Here is a 13,478-nt window from a genome sequence, read left to right as displayed (position 1 = left end):
TGTATAATTGTCATACTGACACGAGAGATCAAATGTCAACTAATTCCAGTAAAACACGGTGAGACTGTGATAGCAGCTGTAGCGACGACTGGAACTGGTGCTGCCTTTCTCTGGAACTGTCGCAGCCAGTAAAGCCACAGCACGCTGTTTATATCCTGGTGCACAGCGATACTAACGTCCGCGGCGTTTGTCCCGCGTGTTTCGCGACCTCTGCAGCGCGCCCCTGGAATCTGCTGGCGCAGTCGCCCTTCCTCCGTTGCTGGAGGGATGTCTAAGTGCCAGGAGTCGCGGCTGAGGGTGACGACAGGCTGCGTTTCGTACATCCACATAGAACCGATCAGAGGCTACGGCTGTGCGCAACTCTGGGTTTACGAGCAGTGGAGCTTCCCCAGCTTTGTCCAGTACTGCGTTAGGTGCCAGCGACCAGCGTCGGCCCGGCCGGAGCTGGCGGACTGCTGCAGACTGGAGCGCTCGGCTGTCAGCGAAATCGCTCCGGTCGGCAGCGGCCTGGACTCCAGTAGCCGGGCAGCCTAGCACGGGGCAGACTGCCGCCGAAGCCGAGCTGAACCTGCTGGGGACCGCGGCAACGCGTACATCACCAGTATCTGGACACGTTTTAGTGGGCAGTAAAACGGGCTGTGTGTGTGGCCACCCTTGAGCTTTATGACGCCTCGAACTATGCTGCCAGCAACTTCAATGACCTGTGTGAACGTCTGTGGAGAAATCGCAGTCTGTTCCTCCTCGTGAACTGAAACCAGAGAGTATAGTGATGTTGGGCTCGAGGACATGGAGCAAAATCGACGTTACGATTCGTTCCATTTGGTTGAGGTTGCGACTCGGGGCGTGCCAGACAATTTTGTCGATCGACCATTGCCTCACAGATGTTGCCTTACCATCACGTCGACACAAATGACCACTCTGTCGAAGCTGTTGCTGTACTGCACACGGTACACAATGCCGCACACGGTCCCTCCGCATTTACCGTTTTCCTAAGGCCAATAAGGGGACCACACCCTAAACGCGAAAGACGCCTGTGTACTGTAATACCAGCCCCTCTGCAAGTCAGTGGTGGCACTACAGGTGGTGGCAGGCAGTGTTCTTCAGCCGTTTGCCGGACCCAAACCCTTCCATCAGATTGCCACAGGGCACGGCGTGATTTATCAGACCGAATCACTCGCTTGCAGTCATCCACTGTCGTGTAGTGTCGTACAGCACTCCCTACAGAAATATGTGGCTGCTCGTCTGTTTAGCTGGGCTGCTGCTAGCACTCTGGAACTCACGAGTGATTTCTTCTACCGATTTCTTCCGATTATCTTCGTAGCCACCCTTCACAATGCTCGACGGTCCCCCTCAGTCCTTGCACGAGGTCTGCCTGGTCTCGATTTAGTCGGTTTTGTTCTTAGCTTTTTCAGTTTCCAATCGTGACACCGATAGTCAAATCGGGCAGATTAAAAAGTGTTTTAATAACCCTTTTGGATATGCTACTCGAGTGACCTCCAGTTGGAAGTGGCTGAGCTCTCCCGGCCGACCCGTTCTGGTGTTAGAAACTGCTTCTCTGCTCACATCACGACACTCCGCACCTCCTTTCGTACTGCCCGGTGCGCCTCTCTTAATTCCTACGGCTCAGTACTGAATTACACAGGAGTGTCCACATACTTCCGATCGTACAATGTATGTGGCTACCGCGGAACACTTACTTCTCGACTGGGAGTGACCAGATGTTGACATCTGCTTGCTGAAAAAATTCTCATACTGAAAGGAGAACGAAGCTGTGGAAGACAGTGACGAAAAGTTGTCTCCTATTGAAAGCGAAGCGCGGCCGCCAGTGACGTGCAATGCTCTCCACTTGGCCCGGCCGGCGCCGAGCGCTGACTGAACAAATAACGCCGTAGCTGCGACCAGCTGCGGCAGCTCGCTAAACACTTGCCAGTAACGATGCGCCCTGTGTACTTACAAAGTCGTGTTTCTGAAGACAGAATTCGTTGCGTTTTCGTAAAGTACTGGCTCATTCGTCACCGAATTACAGAATAGGATTATCAGTGGTACAACAGAATGGTACAGCTTGTGGCAGAAGTCCGGTCGAGGTAATCGCCGACAAGGCCGGGCCAGCGCGTACGGAGCGGAAGCGATGGGGAATGTCGCCTCACTGCGCTGACACATCCGTCTGAAGACCGTTGCCCTCAGCTGGGTTTCACTAACTTTATTCACACTTCACATTTCAACCTCTGTGGCGAGTGAGGGAGGAACTTACCACAACTTTGTGCAAATGCTGCATGCGCCAACATTAAAAGTTTAAAGCAAATCTCCACCGTAATGTCGACGAAGTGCAGATTTAGTCCAAGGCTTTCATTGGCCAACCCAGATTAATTCGTCGGAATAACACCAGCACACAATATGTCTGAATAAGTAAGGGTCGCCACTCTCGCTTCGACCCAAGAGACGGGATTAAAACTCTCACAACTCCAAAAACAATAACAAAAAGCCCTTTAGCTCTCTATCTGCCCTCGGGAGTATTCCGAGATTCTCTGGTCCCTACCAACTTCTGCCTCGAATCTGCCTAAATGGCAGTCAAAAGGAAAGAAGATACATGAAAAAAAGTAAGTAGACTTTATTATTTCAAAGTAGTTGGCTCAGTTATTGATACGTTTACCTCTCTGCGCAGCAAAGTGGTCAGTGCTTTCGTGCGGCTGCGATTGTTCCCAGGCCTGTACCTCTCCGTCCGAACCACATGGACGGCCGGGAAGATCTTTCTTCAGGGCTCCAAAAATATGGCTGTTATCGAAGCTATACGGAGGACGTGTCAGCGGGCCGACATGTTGCCGAGGTTGTTTGGAAAACGCTACAGAACTTTCGCTGGAAAGCTCTTACACATTTTCCACATAGTTCCGTTCTAACACCACTCGATTTCCATATTTTTGGAGTCGTAAGGTAACAAATTCATTGCCGTCGATGTGCGTCGGGCGAAGAAGAGCGAGTCTAGATACAATCGTGGCTTCGTAGGCAGCCGCAATCACTTCTCCGTGGAGGCACTGACTGTCTTCTCCCACAGTGGGACAAATGTATTAATAACAGTTCTGGTATTTACTTTCCAAACAATAATCAGTTTATTTACTTTTTAAGGTTCCGTGCCTCAGTCTGTAAAAACATGACCCTTGTAGAATCACTTTGCTGTCCACCTGTCTGTCTGTCTGCCTCTCTCTGTCTGTGGAACGGTTTGGCGTGTCAGATTCAGATTCATGTCGCGTACTTAAGTGTATCGTCCCTTGGCGGTGTAAAACATTTCAGCTTCTAAGTCGATGCGGTACAAAAGATTTGGTCGTGTATGTTGCATATTTTGATACTGGCAGACCTCGAATGATGAAATTCGGCAAGGACCAAGGTCTGACAGCACAAGTAAAGCAAAAAATTTGAAACGTGTTAAATTATATCAGATAACATCTTTTCCCATCTGAACATACATTGGATTCGTGATCTGTCAGATGCAAGACAGACGAACATTAGTACACGCAGACTTAAAATGTGAGTTGTAGTCATGTTTGATTAGCTAACTAATTTTTTTTTAAATCATCTCTCTTTACATGCTTGAACTAAAGTCCCCTGCTCGCTTGTTTTCGTATGTCCGCGCTAGTCCGAGGAAATGCTGTGGAGATTTTGATATGGTGCTAGAATTCCCCGGACCAATATCTTGCCAGTATCGATATCGATAACAGGTAAAAATGGTCCAGAATCTCGAGTCCTAGCAAGGACGAACTATATATACATACATAATTAAGCTTGTACGGAACGCTGAGTACGTGACTCATACTCGCACTTGGGCAACTTTTCACCGCGTGTCTCCTTTTCATTTGACACGCTCCTTGTACCGACCGAGCACGCGCTCGCTAATCCGCAAGCCTCACCTAGGAAAGCAGCAGAATGTCTACAGAAAGTTCCAGGCACACACGAATGCACTGCAAAATGCTTCGAACGATTTGTACTGGAAAAGTCAGGTCGTTGATTGCGCGGCGTCAGCAATTCTAGACTTGCCATCCGATGACCACTTTGAAACACGAACTCCAGTCTAGAGCGCCCGCGAGTTGCTTTCTCAATCCCCCCGTTGGCTGCCAGCTGAAACCCATTTCACTTGTCGAGCTTTCAGACGTTCCCACAAGTCAGAATCAGCATCCACACGCAGGTAGTTCCACTGGCCATTTGCCAGTCGCCCTAATGACATGCCACTGTCAGGGCTTCCAGAAGTGTGTTTACTAACAGCAGATGCTGGGCGACATCCTCCCTGCTGCCATCCTGGGGAGCGAAATGACTCGCTGCTGAGCTGGCCTCTCTGACCTCTTCCACAACCGATTTAGGAGAATTAGGGAAAGACGGGCCTCTGACCCCCGAGCTGGAAGAGGCTACTTCGCTAGGAATCCAGTCCATGTGTGGACTGATACTACAGGAGCAGCACATACACTGTGTGTGATCAAAATTATCCGGACACCCCCAAAAACATACGTGTTTCATATTAACTGCATTGTGCTGCCAACTGCTGCCAGGTAATATCAGCGACCTCAGTAGTCATTAGACATCATGAGAGAGCAGAATGTGGCACTGCGCGTAACCCACGGACTTCGAACGTGGTTAGGTGATCATACGTCTGTGCGTGAGATTTCCACACTCCTAAACATCCCTAGGTCCACTATTTCCGATGCGATAGTGAAGTGGAAACGTGAAGGGACACGTACAGTACAAAAGTGTACAGGTCGACCTCGACTGAAAGAGACCGCCGACAGTTGAAGAGGGTCGTAATGTGTAATAGGCAGACATCTATCCAGACCATCACACAGGAATTCCAAATTGCATCCAGATCCACTGCTTGTACTATGACAGTTCCGCGGAAGGAGAGAAAACTTGGATTTCATGGCCGTGCAGCTGCTCATAGGCCATCCATCACTCCGGTAAATGCCATACGACGCCCGCTTGGTGCGAGGAGCGTGAACATTGGACGACTGAACAGTGGAAAAACGTTGTATGGAGTGAATAATCACGGCAGTCAATGTGGCGATCCGATGGCAGGGTGTGTGCCTTGTGATCGTCATCTGCCAGCGTGTGTAGCGCCAGCAGTAAAATTCGGAGGCGGTGGTGTTACTGTGTGGTCGTGTTTTTCGAGGAGGGGGCTTGCACCCCTTGTTGTTTTGCGTGTCACTATCACAGCACAGGTGTACACTGATGCTTGAAGCACCTTCTTGCTTCCCACTGTTGAAGAGGAATTCGGGGATGGCGACTGCATCTTTCAACACAATCGAGCACCTGTTCATAATGCACGGCCTGTGGCGGAGTTGTTAGACGACAATAACATCCCTGTAATGGACTGGCCTCCTCAGAGTCCTGAGCTGAATCCTACAGAACACCTGACGGAATTACAATGTTATGGAACGCCGACTTCGTGCCAGGCCTCACCGATCGACATCGATACCTCTCCTCAGTGCAGCACTCGGTGACGAATGGGCTGCCATTCCCCAAGAAACCTTCCAGCACCTGACTGAACGTATGCCTGCGAGAGTGGAAGCTATCATCAAGGCTAAGGGTGGGCCAACACCATGTTGAATTCCAGCACCACGAAGTTGTAAGTCATTTTCAGTCAGGTGTCCGGATACTTTTGATCACATAGTGTACATGCGGCCGGGAAAGACGTGTTATCAACCTTCAAATATGAATTGTACTTATAATCTACCATACTTAGAAATAAGGTAAATTCTTTTAAATTGTAATTCTTCAGTCTTTCCCGGCGATCTGCCGATGTGACGTGTGATTTGTCGGATAGCTCCGTCGTTATTCGTGCAGAGTATTTCGCCAGCGTGACTCGTTACTGTCATCAGATGCTACTCGAGACTCCTCATCGAGTGGTGGCGACTCACGTGGCTAAAATACTGTGCATGAACGACGACACAGAATCTTTTTAAATTGTTGAATGTTTATCATGGTAGGTTCAGCAAAGTTCTTTAGGTACTGAATGCGTTTTTTGAAACGTCCCGCACCACACTGTGTAAACCTGGTGTCCTGCCCTTCTTCATGGCCTCTAGAAACATGAGAGCTGTCGTTCCATTGGTCAGGCATTCCCGCACTCGTTGCGTGACGTCACATCCGCGTACTACACAGTGCGCATTCAGTAGCGTACTGCAACTTAAAATATGTCTGACACCACGTATTAAACTATATTTAAATGGAAGCAGTGACCTTTATAGTCACGTACAAAAATTTAGACTTCAAGGAGTGAGGGAAGAGACATGACTCCATATTCTAAAATCATTGTTTGTGTCACCACTGCTAACTGCTCGCATTCATTTTGATTTTCATAATGTGTTGTAGCGACGCAGTCCATCGCAATAGCCTGTAGTTTCTTAAGGTGGCACCCTTGTATAAAATCTTCTCAGTATTTAGACCGCGATAAATAGGAGTTACAACTCGAGCTTTCGAAGGTTAACACTGTTTTCTTCGTCAGGAGATGACTGACAGTGGCGAGCGAGGTTTCTTGGCTGCTACGTAGCGTAGCGGCGACCAACCGTGTCTCTGATCGGATGACGCCGCTCGTAATTCTAACCTTTATGGCGCGGTGACGTCTGCTGAGGGTTAGGGTTCATACGCGCATGTGCAGGAAGTGGGCAAAGACGCAGCACGCTCCCTTCCACCCAGCGGGTCTCGACTGAGTGGCGGAAAGGGGCAGGACGGCGTCCCCCGCTCACCTGACAGCCACGGCTTCTGGCCGTACTTCTTGGAGGACGCCCCGTCCCAAGTGTTCCTCTCCAGGCACCTCCGTCTCTCTTACTCCACATCCGAATTTCTACGGCTTCCGTTATTGTTGAATCCCGGTAGGTGAGTGCGTGGGATTTCCTCATCGTCGACCTCGTGCCCTTCCGCTGGCGCTCATTTCTGAAGACCTCTCTACTCGATGTGCCGTCCGCTGACTGTCGGGCCCGCGTAGTTCCCGCCACACTCACGTGGCGCGCTGCAGCAAGCGGGTCCGCGTAAATCCAGACTGCCGTTCACTGGACGCAGCGCTGCTTTATTTTCCGTGCAGGTCGGAATACCGGTCTAATACCACATTTACGTAATACGGGACAAGTCTTTTATTGAGATCGATCTGCACAATGGAAGGAATGCCGTGGGGTTTTCTTCTTACGTTGGGTCTACGCCTGTTTACCAGCTAAGAGCGCTCTAATTTGACGCAGTTTGAATCCGTTTTACCTGAACACGTTCTTAAGCTGTTAAGAAGATTACAGTTTAACATCCCATCGGCAGCGAGGCCGTCAGAGACTGCTGACGTATTTCACTTCTAGATGGCAGGTGGTCGTGATGTGAAACTGTCTGGGCCCCGTTTAATGGAGAGAATGCTGTCGAGCTGGATGGCGTGTGCTGGCGCCGCGGGACCACCCGTTCCACCCAGACCAAACATCTGAGGAAGCTCCTGGCACGTACAGTCGGCAACTGCAGCGGTCGCATTCGAAACTCTGAATCTTCGGTTGACGTTATTAAAGACATACACTTAGTTCTTAGTAATGCTACGGCGAGCCTAGATGTGGTTTCTTTATGTGCAAAAGTACTGACAGCACATGCGTCGGATCGCGGAGCTGGCCATTTTCCACCTGGCGTTTCCAAAATTTTTCAACACTTCTTGGCGTTCGACTGCGTCTGTTCTCAATCACTTTCGCTTCCGTGCAACAGAACGTGTGGTTTAGTACGGAATTGAAAACGAAGGGCAAGTTCCCGTTTTTGGAAATGTCTGTCGGACGAAATTTGAATGGAGGATTATTTAATTCTTTGTACAGAAACGAGAACCGACAGAGGTCTTTATTTGAGTGAGCACAGTTTCCAGCATTCAGCTGAACAGCATTCTGTCACGAATACTTTAATAAACAGAGTGCAGACAATTTCAGGCGATTATCACCTGGAATCTGCACTGAAACTCCTTAAAAATCTGTTCGACAAAAATAAATACAGAACACATCGTATTAGTCCTGCATTCGCTGGTAAACGTAGGCGCAAAGCCACCGAGCGAACGGAAGAAGAAGGAAAGCCGCGGGATTCCTACGGAGGGACCTCGAGCGCAGCTGGGCTCGAGAGTGTCTGGTGCCTGCAATGCGACACGCGAATGTGGCGAGAATCACGCAGGGCAGGAAATCCCCACCGCAGCCGGCAGTCACCCAAAGCACCGAAATAGCCGATAGCGGAAGGACACGAGATCGACTTTGAGAAAACGAAGATCCTCTCCCACAATTCGACCTACTGGGATTCCGTAATAGAAGAAGCCGCAGGAATCCGCATGTACAATAACACTTTTAACAGAGACTGAGTTTGTAAGGTGTGTAGCGCCTGGAGACGATCCCTTGTGGCGTAGCTGGTGACGGGACAGGCGATGCCGGTGGAGCAGTCCTTTTCTGCTTCGCCGCTCAGTCGTTGGCCGGTGGGGGAATGGGACGGAGGGGGGGGGGGGTGCTTGTTTCCTCCATTTGCATCTGTGAATCCCACCCTGCAGGTAACGTTACACCGCCATTATAGAAGTCCCCCTACCAATGCCGAGTTCTAACGCCGCTGTGAAGGCACACAGTCACCCCCTGATGAAGAACACGCTGATAACCTTGGAAAGCTCGTGCTTTTCCCCGGACCTCACGCGGTCTGAACACTGACGGGATTTGATGTGTGTGTGTGTGTGTGTGTGACGGCTGGCCGCCTGCCCGCAGCGCCGACGGCAACTTCGAGGTGACGCTGGCGACCAAGGCGACGCTGAACTACACGGGCCGCGTCGAGTGGAAGCCGCCCGCCATCTACAAGTCGTCCTGCGAGATCGACGTCGAGTACTTCCCGTTCGACGAGCAGACGTGCGTCATGAAGTTCGGCTCCTGGACCTACGACGGCTTCCAGGTCAGTGCGCATGCAGTGCTTCTCCAGTTCCAAACAGCGTTTCGCTGAGCACCACATGGACGCCTATTAACTACAGTACGGTGCTGTACTGGTGTATAGGCAGGCCTCGGCTGACAGCAGGCACGGAGGATCAGTCAGTGGGGCAACAGAGGGAAGTGTGATTCTGGGCTAAAAATGCTGAGGGCTCAGTACAGGATGTGCGTGTGGGATGTAGAGATCAAGAGGCACTCTCGGGGTAGATCAGCGTGCAGAGCGGGACAGAAGACTACAAACGACTGTACGTACATCCAGTGGTATGGTCACGCGTGCAGCACCGCTGCCAACTAACGGGCCTCTGCTATGTCACACGTACAGCGGGTGGGTAAAAGTACGGAAACACCGTGACGACGTAAGTCGAAAAGGCAGCCAAGCCGGCAGGCTCCGCTGTTGTGGTTCAAATGGTTCAAATGTCTCTGAGCACTATGGGACTTAACGTCTGAGGTCATCAGTCCCCTAGAACTACTTAAACCTAACTAACCTAAGGACATCACACACATCCATGCCCGAGGCAGGATTCGAACCTGCGACCGTAGCAGTCGGGCGGTTCCAGACTGAGCGCCTAGAACCGCTCGGCCACCGAGGCCGGCTCCGCTGTTGTGTTTGGCCACGAACGGCACCTGTGTTGTAAGTGACAGCCGTGGTCCGAACTGTACTCTGTGTAGTTGTGAGTGCACTAAGTCAGAGCCCAGTTAATTCTAACGTGGGCAAATGGTTGCTACGTGTGTATTGGATGCTCCCTAAGTGCCTGCACCGTACAGTTAACTCATACCGCATATGGAGAAAGTGGAAAAACGTCATCCACAAAGGCGCAACTCGGACGTACGGTCATTACAGACGGCTGTGAGGAAAAGTAAGAGCACGAGAGATGCGACGCCACCTGCTCCACCGCGGGCAGCCTTCAGACTGTGTTCATCGTTGACTGTGCTTGTCGTCGTCGTCATTAGCCAGTTGGACCAGCGGCTGACGCGGTCTCTTTGAGTCGGCGTGCAACATAGGATCCCAGCAGGTTCTATCATGCCTGCCGATGCTGAGCGTCCCATTGGCAGTTCGTTCCTGTTAAGTCTCTGTCTCACCTGTCTGGTAATCTCGCCCTCGGTCCTTTTTGGTACATCGTGCTCCAATCTAGTATTTGTTTTGATCACCTGCCCTCTTTTCTTCCATCGACATGACCAGGCCACAGCCATTTCGAGCTGTTCATTCTTTCCTTTATGTCACTGACCTTTGTTGCGCGTCTCATATCTTATACTGTCTTCCTGTAGCTGAACATTACACTCCTCTCTGGGTTTCTGTTGGTTTTCTAACAGTGAAATTTAACGCCCGTGTCTCACAGCTGTAAGTTATCACTGGCAGTATACATTGGTGGAAAACCACTTTCTTCAGGTCAGCCGACGGTTTATACTTCAAAACAGAAGAGTATCTTCGATAAGCTTCCATCCCAATTTATATATCGCAATATTTCTGGTGTTAGATCTCCTTCGACATTAACAAGTGTGGCCCAGCGGTTCTAGACGCTTCAGTCTGGAACCGTACGACCGCTACGGTCGCAGGTTCGAATCCTGGCTCGGGCATGGATGTGTGTGATGTCCTTAGTTTAGTTACGTTTAAGTAGTTCTAAGTTCTAGGGGACTGATGACCGCAGATGTTGAGTCCCATAGTGCTCACAGCCATTTGAACCATTTTGAACCATTAACAAGTTGACTCGGATAGACCCACTCTGTGACGCTTTGCAGCTGCGTATTTCCAACAGATACATTTCTCTCCATTGTCCATTCACGCGCTATGATCTTGGTTTTATCGTACTGTATTTCAGACCAACTTCAGATCAGACTGACCCAAATTCCTTAACCAGTATTTGTTGTCTACTATTAAAAACTGAACAAATTCATCAGCAAGCCTCAGGTAATTTAATCTCTTTCTCAGAAGTTGCATTCCCTCAGTTTTCCAGTTTAAGTCTGATATTGCTTTTTCTAGGCCTGAGTCACCTTGTTTTATACCATTTTCATTTTGAAATTATTTATTTCTTCGGTAACATTCACGAACGCTGTGGAGATTCTTCTGTATGTGCTACTCTTTCTTGTTCTCTTACATGAAACACAGCTGCATGACTGATCGAATCGAATGCTTTTTCGAAAGCAATGAAGACAAGGCAAGGTGAGGCGAGGCGAGGCAAGGCTGCATATGAGGCTCTTTTGATCCGCTACTTGTGGTGGCAAATCCTGAGTGCAGCTGGGCCTGCTCAGCGCCCGGCGGGTCACGTACTTGTGAACACAGCGTTGGCACACAGGGTGCTTCAGATAAACTTCCACCTCAGGTAGTATCGCAACCGTGTAAGGTATGCTAATATAGTATTCAGCCATATGAATTGTGAAATAGTCTTCACAAAGCGACGTATACTCTATTTTCTTAGCTGTATTGATTACAGAGGTACCGGTATCTACTTGTTTTCTTTATTTTTCAAACGTAACAGTAGAAGATATACTATTACTTTCTTACTTCTAAGAGATACGAATTGAACGTCGTTTCAGTCTTCAGAAACCAGTTAATATTTTTGGAGTTATTACAATATTTATGGTTCGAACATTAAAGCGATTGCTGCGTCATGCGGAAGTTGGTGACTTCATACTCAAATAAGGCAGGAAGTGACGTGAGACAGTGAGGAAGCAGGCACAGCGGGAAGTAATGAGGCTCTCGTTCTGTGTGGCGATTGCTCGTTAGTTTAAAGAAAAAGTAAATGTCTTTCACAAACCGAGAGAAAGTATATGAGCTATTTCTTTACGGAGACTGCAGATGCAACCCGCACATACGAGGGATCGCGATCGACGATGTACAGCAAGAACTTGTTACTGGAAGTGTACTGGAGAACCACGCGTGTGTGCTATGAGAGAAGCGACCTGAACGGACGCTTCGCCAGCTGCTGCTCGTAATCCACGCGTCAGCCGCCGGCGTACGAGTTGTGCGCGCAGACAGCTTCCATCCGCCTCGTGTGTCGCTTCAGCAACAGGTAGACCGGAGCAGTCGCACAAGATCCGTGCAGTTCTGTCTTTCGGTTTTGATATAACTTCAGCACGGTAGGTTCCTCCTTCAAAGAATTCTCCTTACATCCTTACCAATGATGCAACCTGTGAAAATCACGAAAATCTGAGCGCAAGCAACGTACGCCACTAGCGCAGCGCCCGCTGATTCGCTCCCGCTGACTGTACGAGCTGCACAGATATTTTTTATTTTTCTTTAATCGAATTTTTATGCCCACAAATTGGAACACATTCTAAACTTTTCACGCCAATTAAAGCCGTACAGGCATAGTCTTTTCCGAATGTACTTGTAACCGTAAAGCGATTTGTGATAGCTGGAGTTGAAAGTTTCTGTTAATCGTGACTTTTCCAGTTTTACTTCCATAGAAACTTTCATCCCCTAACTAACACGTATTATTTCTTTTCATCCAACCGAGAACTGAGATACCAGTCTTCATAGATTTAGCTCGATTTTAATATCGTGAAATATATTCTTAAAAATAGGTCGTGTTTCCACGTTCTTTGTCAGGTGGTCCGTGATGTGTCTGGTAAGATAACCCTGCGAGTTCCGCGGCAGTTTCCCCGCCCCTGGCACGTCCTCCGCCGCTCCCACTGCCTCCACACCTCCCGTTATTCCGCCAGACGGAGCGGACGGCTGTGCTGGCAGCGCTTTGCCTGCCCCTCCGTCGCGGCTGTGGGCCACACTCCGCACCCGCCCAGATTGTCGGCGGCACGCTTCCTCAGCGGGCCTGGCCCTTCCACGTGGCCTCCGTACAGATCCGGCAGTTCTCACGGAACACCTCGCGACTCGTTTCGTGACAGCCTCCTATCAAGCTTCCTCCTCCAAAAACAGTGAGCCGAACCTTCCCCTTTTCGGGCGGAATTCTACAGTGAACCTTTTACTGCTTCTGGTCCTCTCTTCTTCTCACGATTCAGCTCCTGACCCTGATCCCATCCATTACAAATTGCTTCACCACCTCCACAACGCCACTACCTCCTCCATGTATTTTGCAGTACTCGGCTCCAAGGCGTTTTCTCCTTGTCAATCGAGGGACGATATTAAGGTTCCTGTCCTTAAGTCTGGCAAGGAACCGTCGTTCCGTGACGGTTACCGGCCCATCAGCTTGACAAGTGTCCCCTGCAAGTTACCAGAACAGGCGGTGGTTCGTCGGCTCAGTTGGGTCCTCGAATCTCGCTACCTTTATCTTCTTAACAGTGCGGCTTTCGGGAGGGACAGTCTCCGATCGATCGTCTGCTTCGGCAGGGCTTTCCTCACTGCCGCTTGGCGCCATCACATCCTCCTTACGCTCCACGAATGGGGTCTTTGGGGCAGCCTCCCAATTTTTATTCGCCAGTTCCTGTCCCACTTCTCGTTCAGAGTCTAGTTCTCAGAGTCTGTTCTCAGCTCCCCACAGGCCCGTGAGAATCGCATTCCACAGGGCTCTGTAGCAAGTGTTCTCCTTTTTCTAATCGCTATTAATGGACTTGTGGCCTCTGCCAGATTGTCGGTCGCTCCCGCTCTGTACGTGAGTG

At 49.9% G+C, this 13,478-nt stretch overlaps 1 protein-coding gene across 1 annotated transcript in view; it reads left to right on the top strand.

Annotated features, from left to right (window-relative positions):
• The window catches only part of LOC124718786, a 480,197-nt gene that overhangs the window by 332,372 nt on the left and 134,347 nt on the right, over positions 1-13,478 (top strand). The window contains exon 8 of the mRNA XM_047244394.1: positions 8,715-8,895. Within this exon, the coding sequence (XP_047100350.1) occupies positions 8,715-8,895 (181 nt within the window). The remainder of the gene's footprint in view (positions 1-8,714; positions 8,896-13,478) is intronic.

Source organism: Schistocerca piceifrons, chromosome 10, assembly GCF_021461385.2.
Source record: "Schistocerca piceifrons isolate TAMUIC-IGC-003096 chromosome 10, iqSchPice1.1, whole genome shotgun sequence".
In the NCBI taxonomy this organism is placed as follows: domain Eukaryota; kingdom Metazoa; phylum Arthropoda; class Insecta; order Orthoptera; family Acrididae; genus Schistocerca; species Schistocerca piceifrons.
Note: the sequence above shows the minus strand (reverse complement) of the source record. Positions and strands in the feature narration are given on the sequence as shown.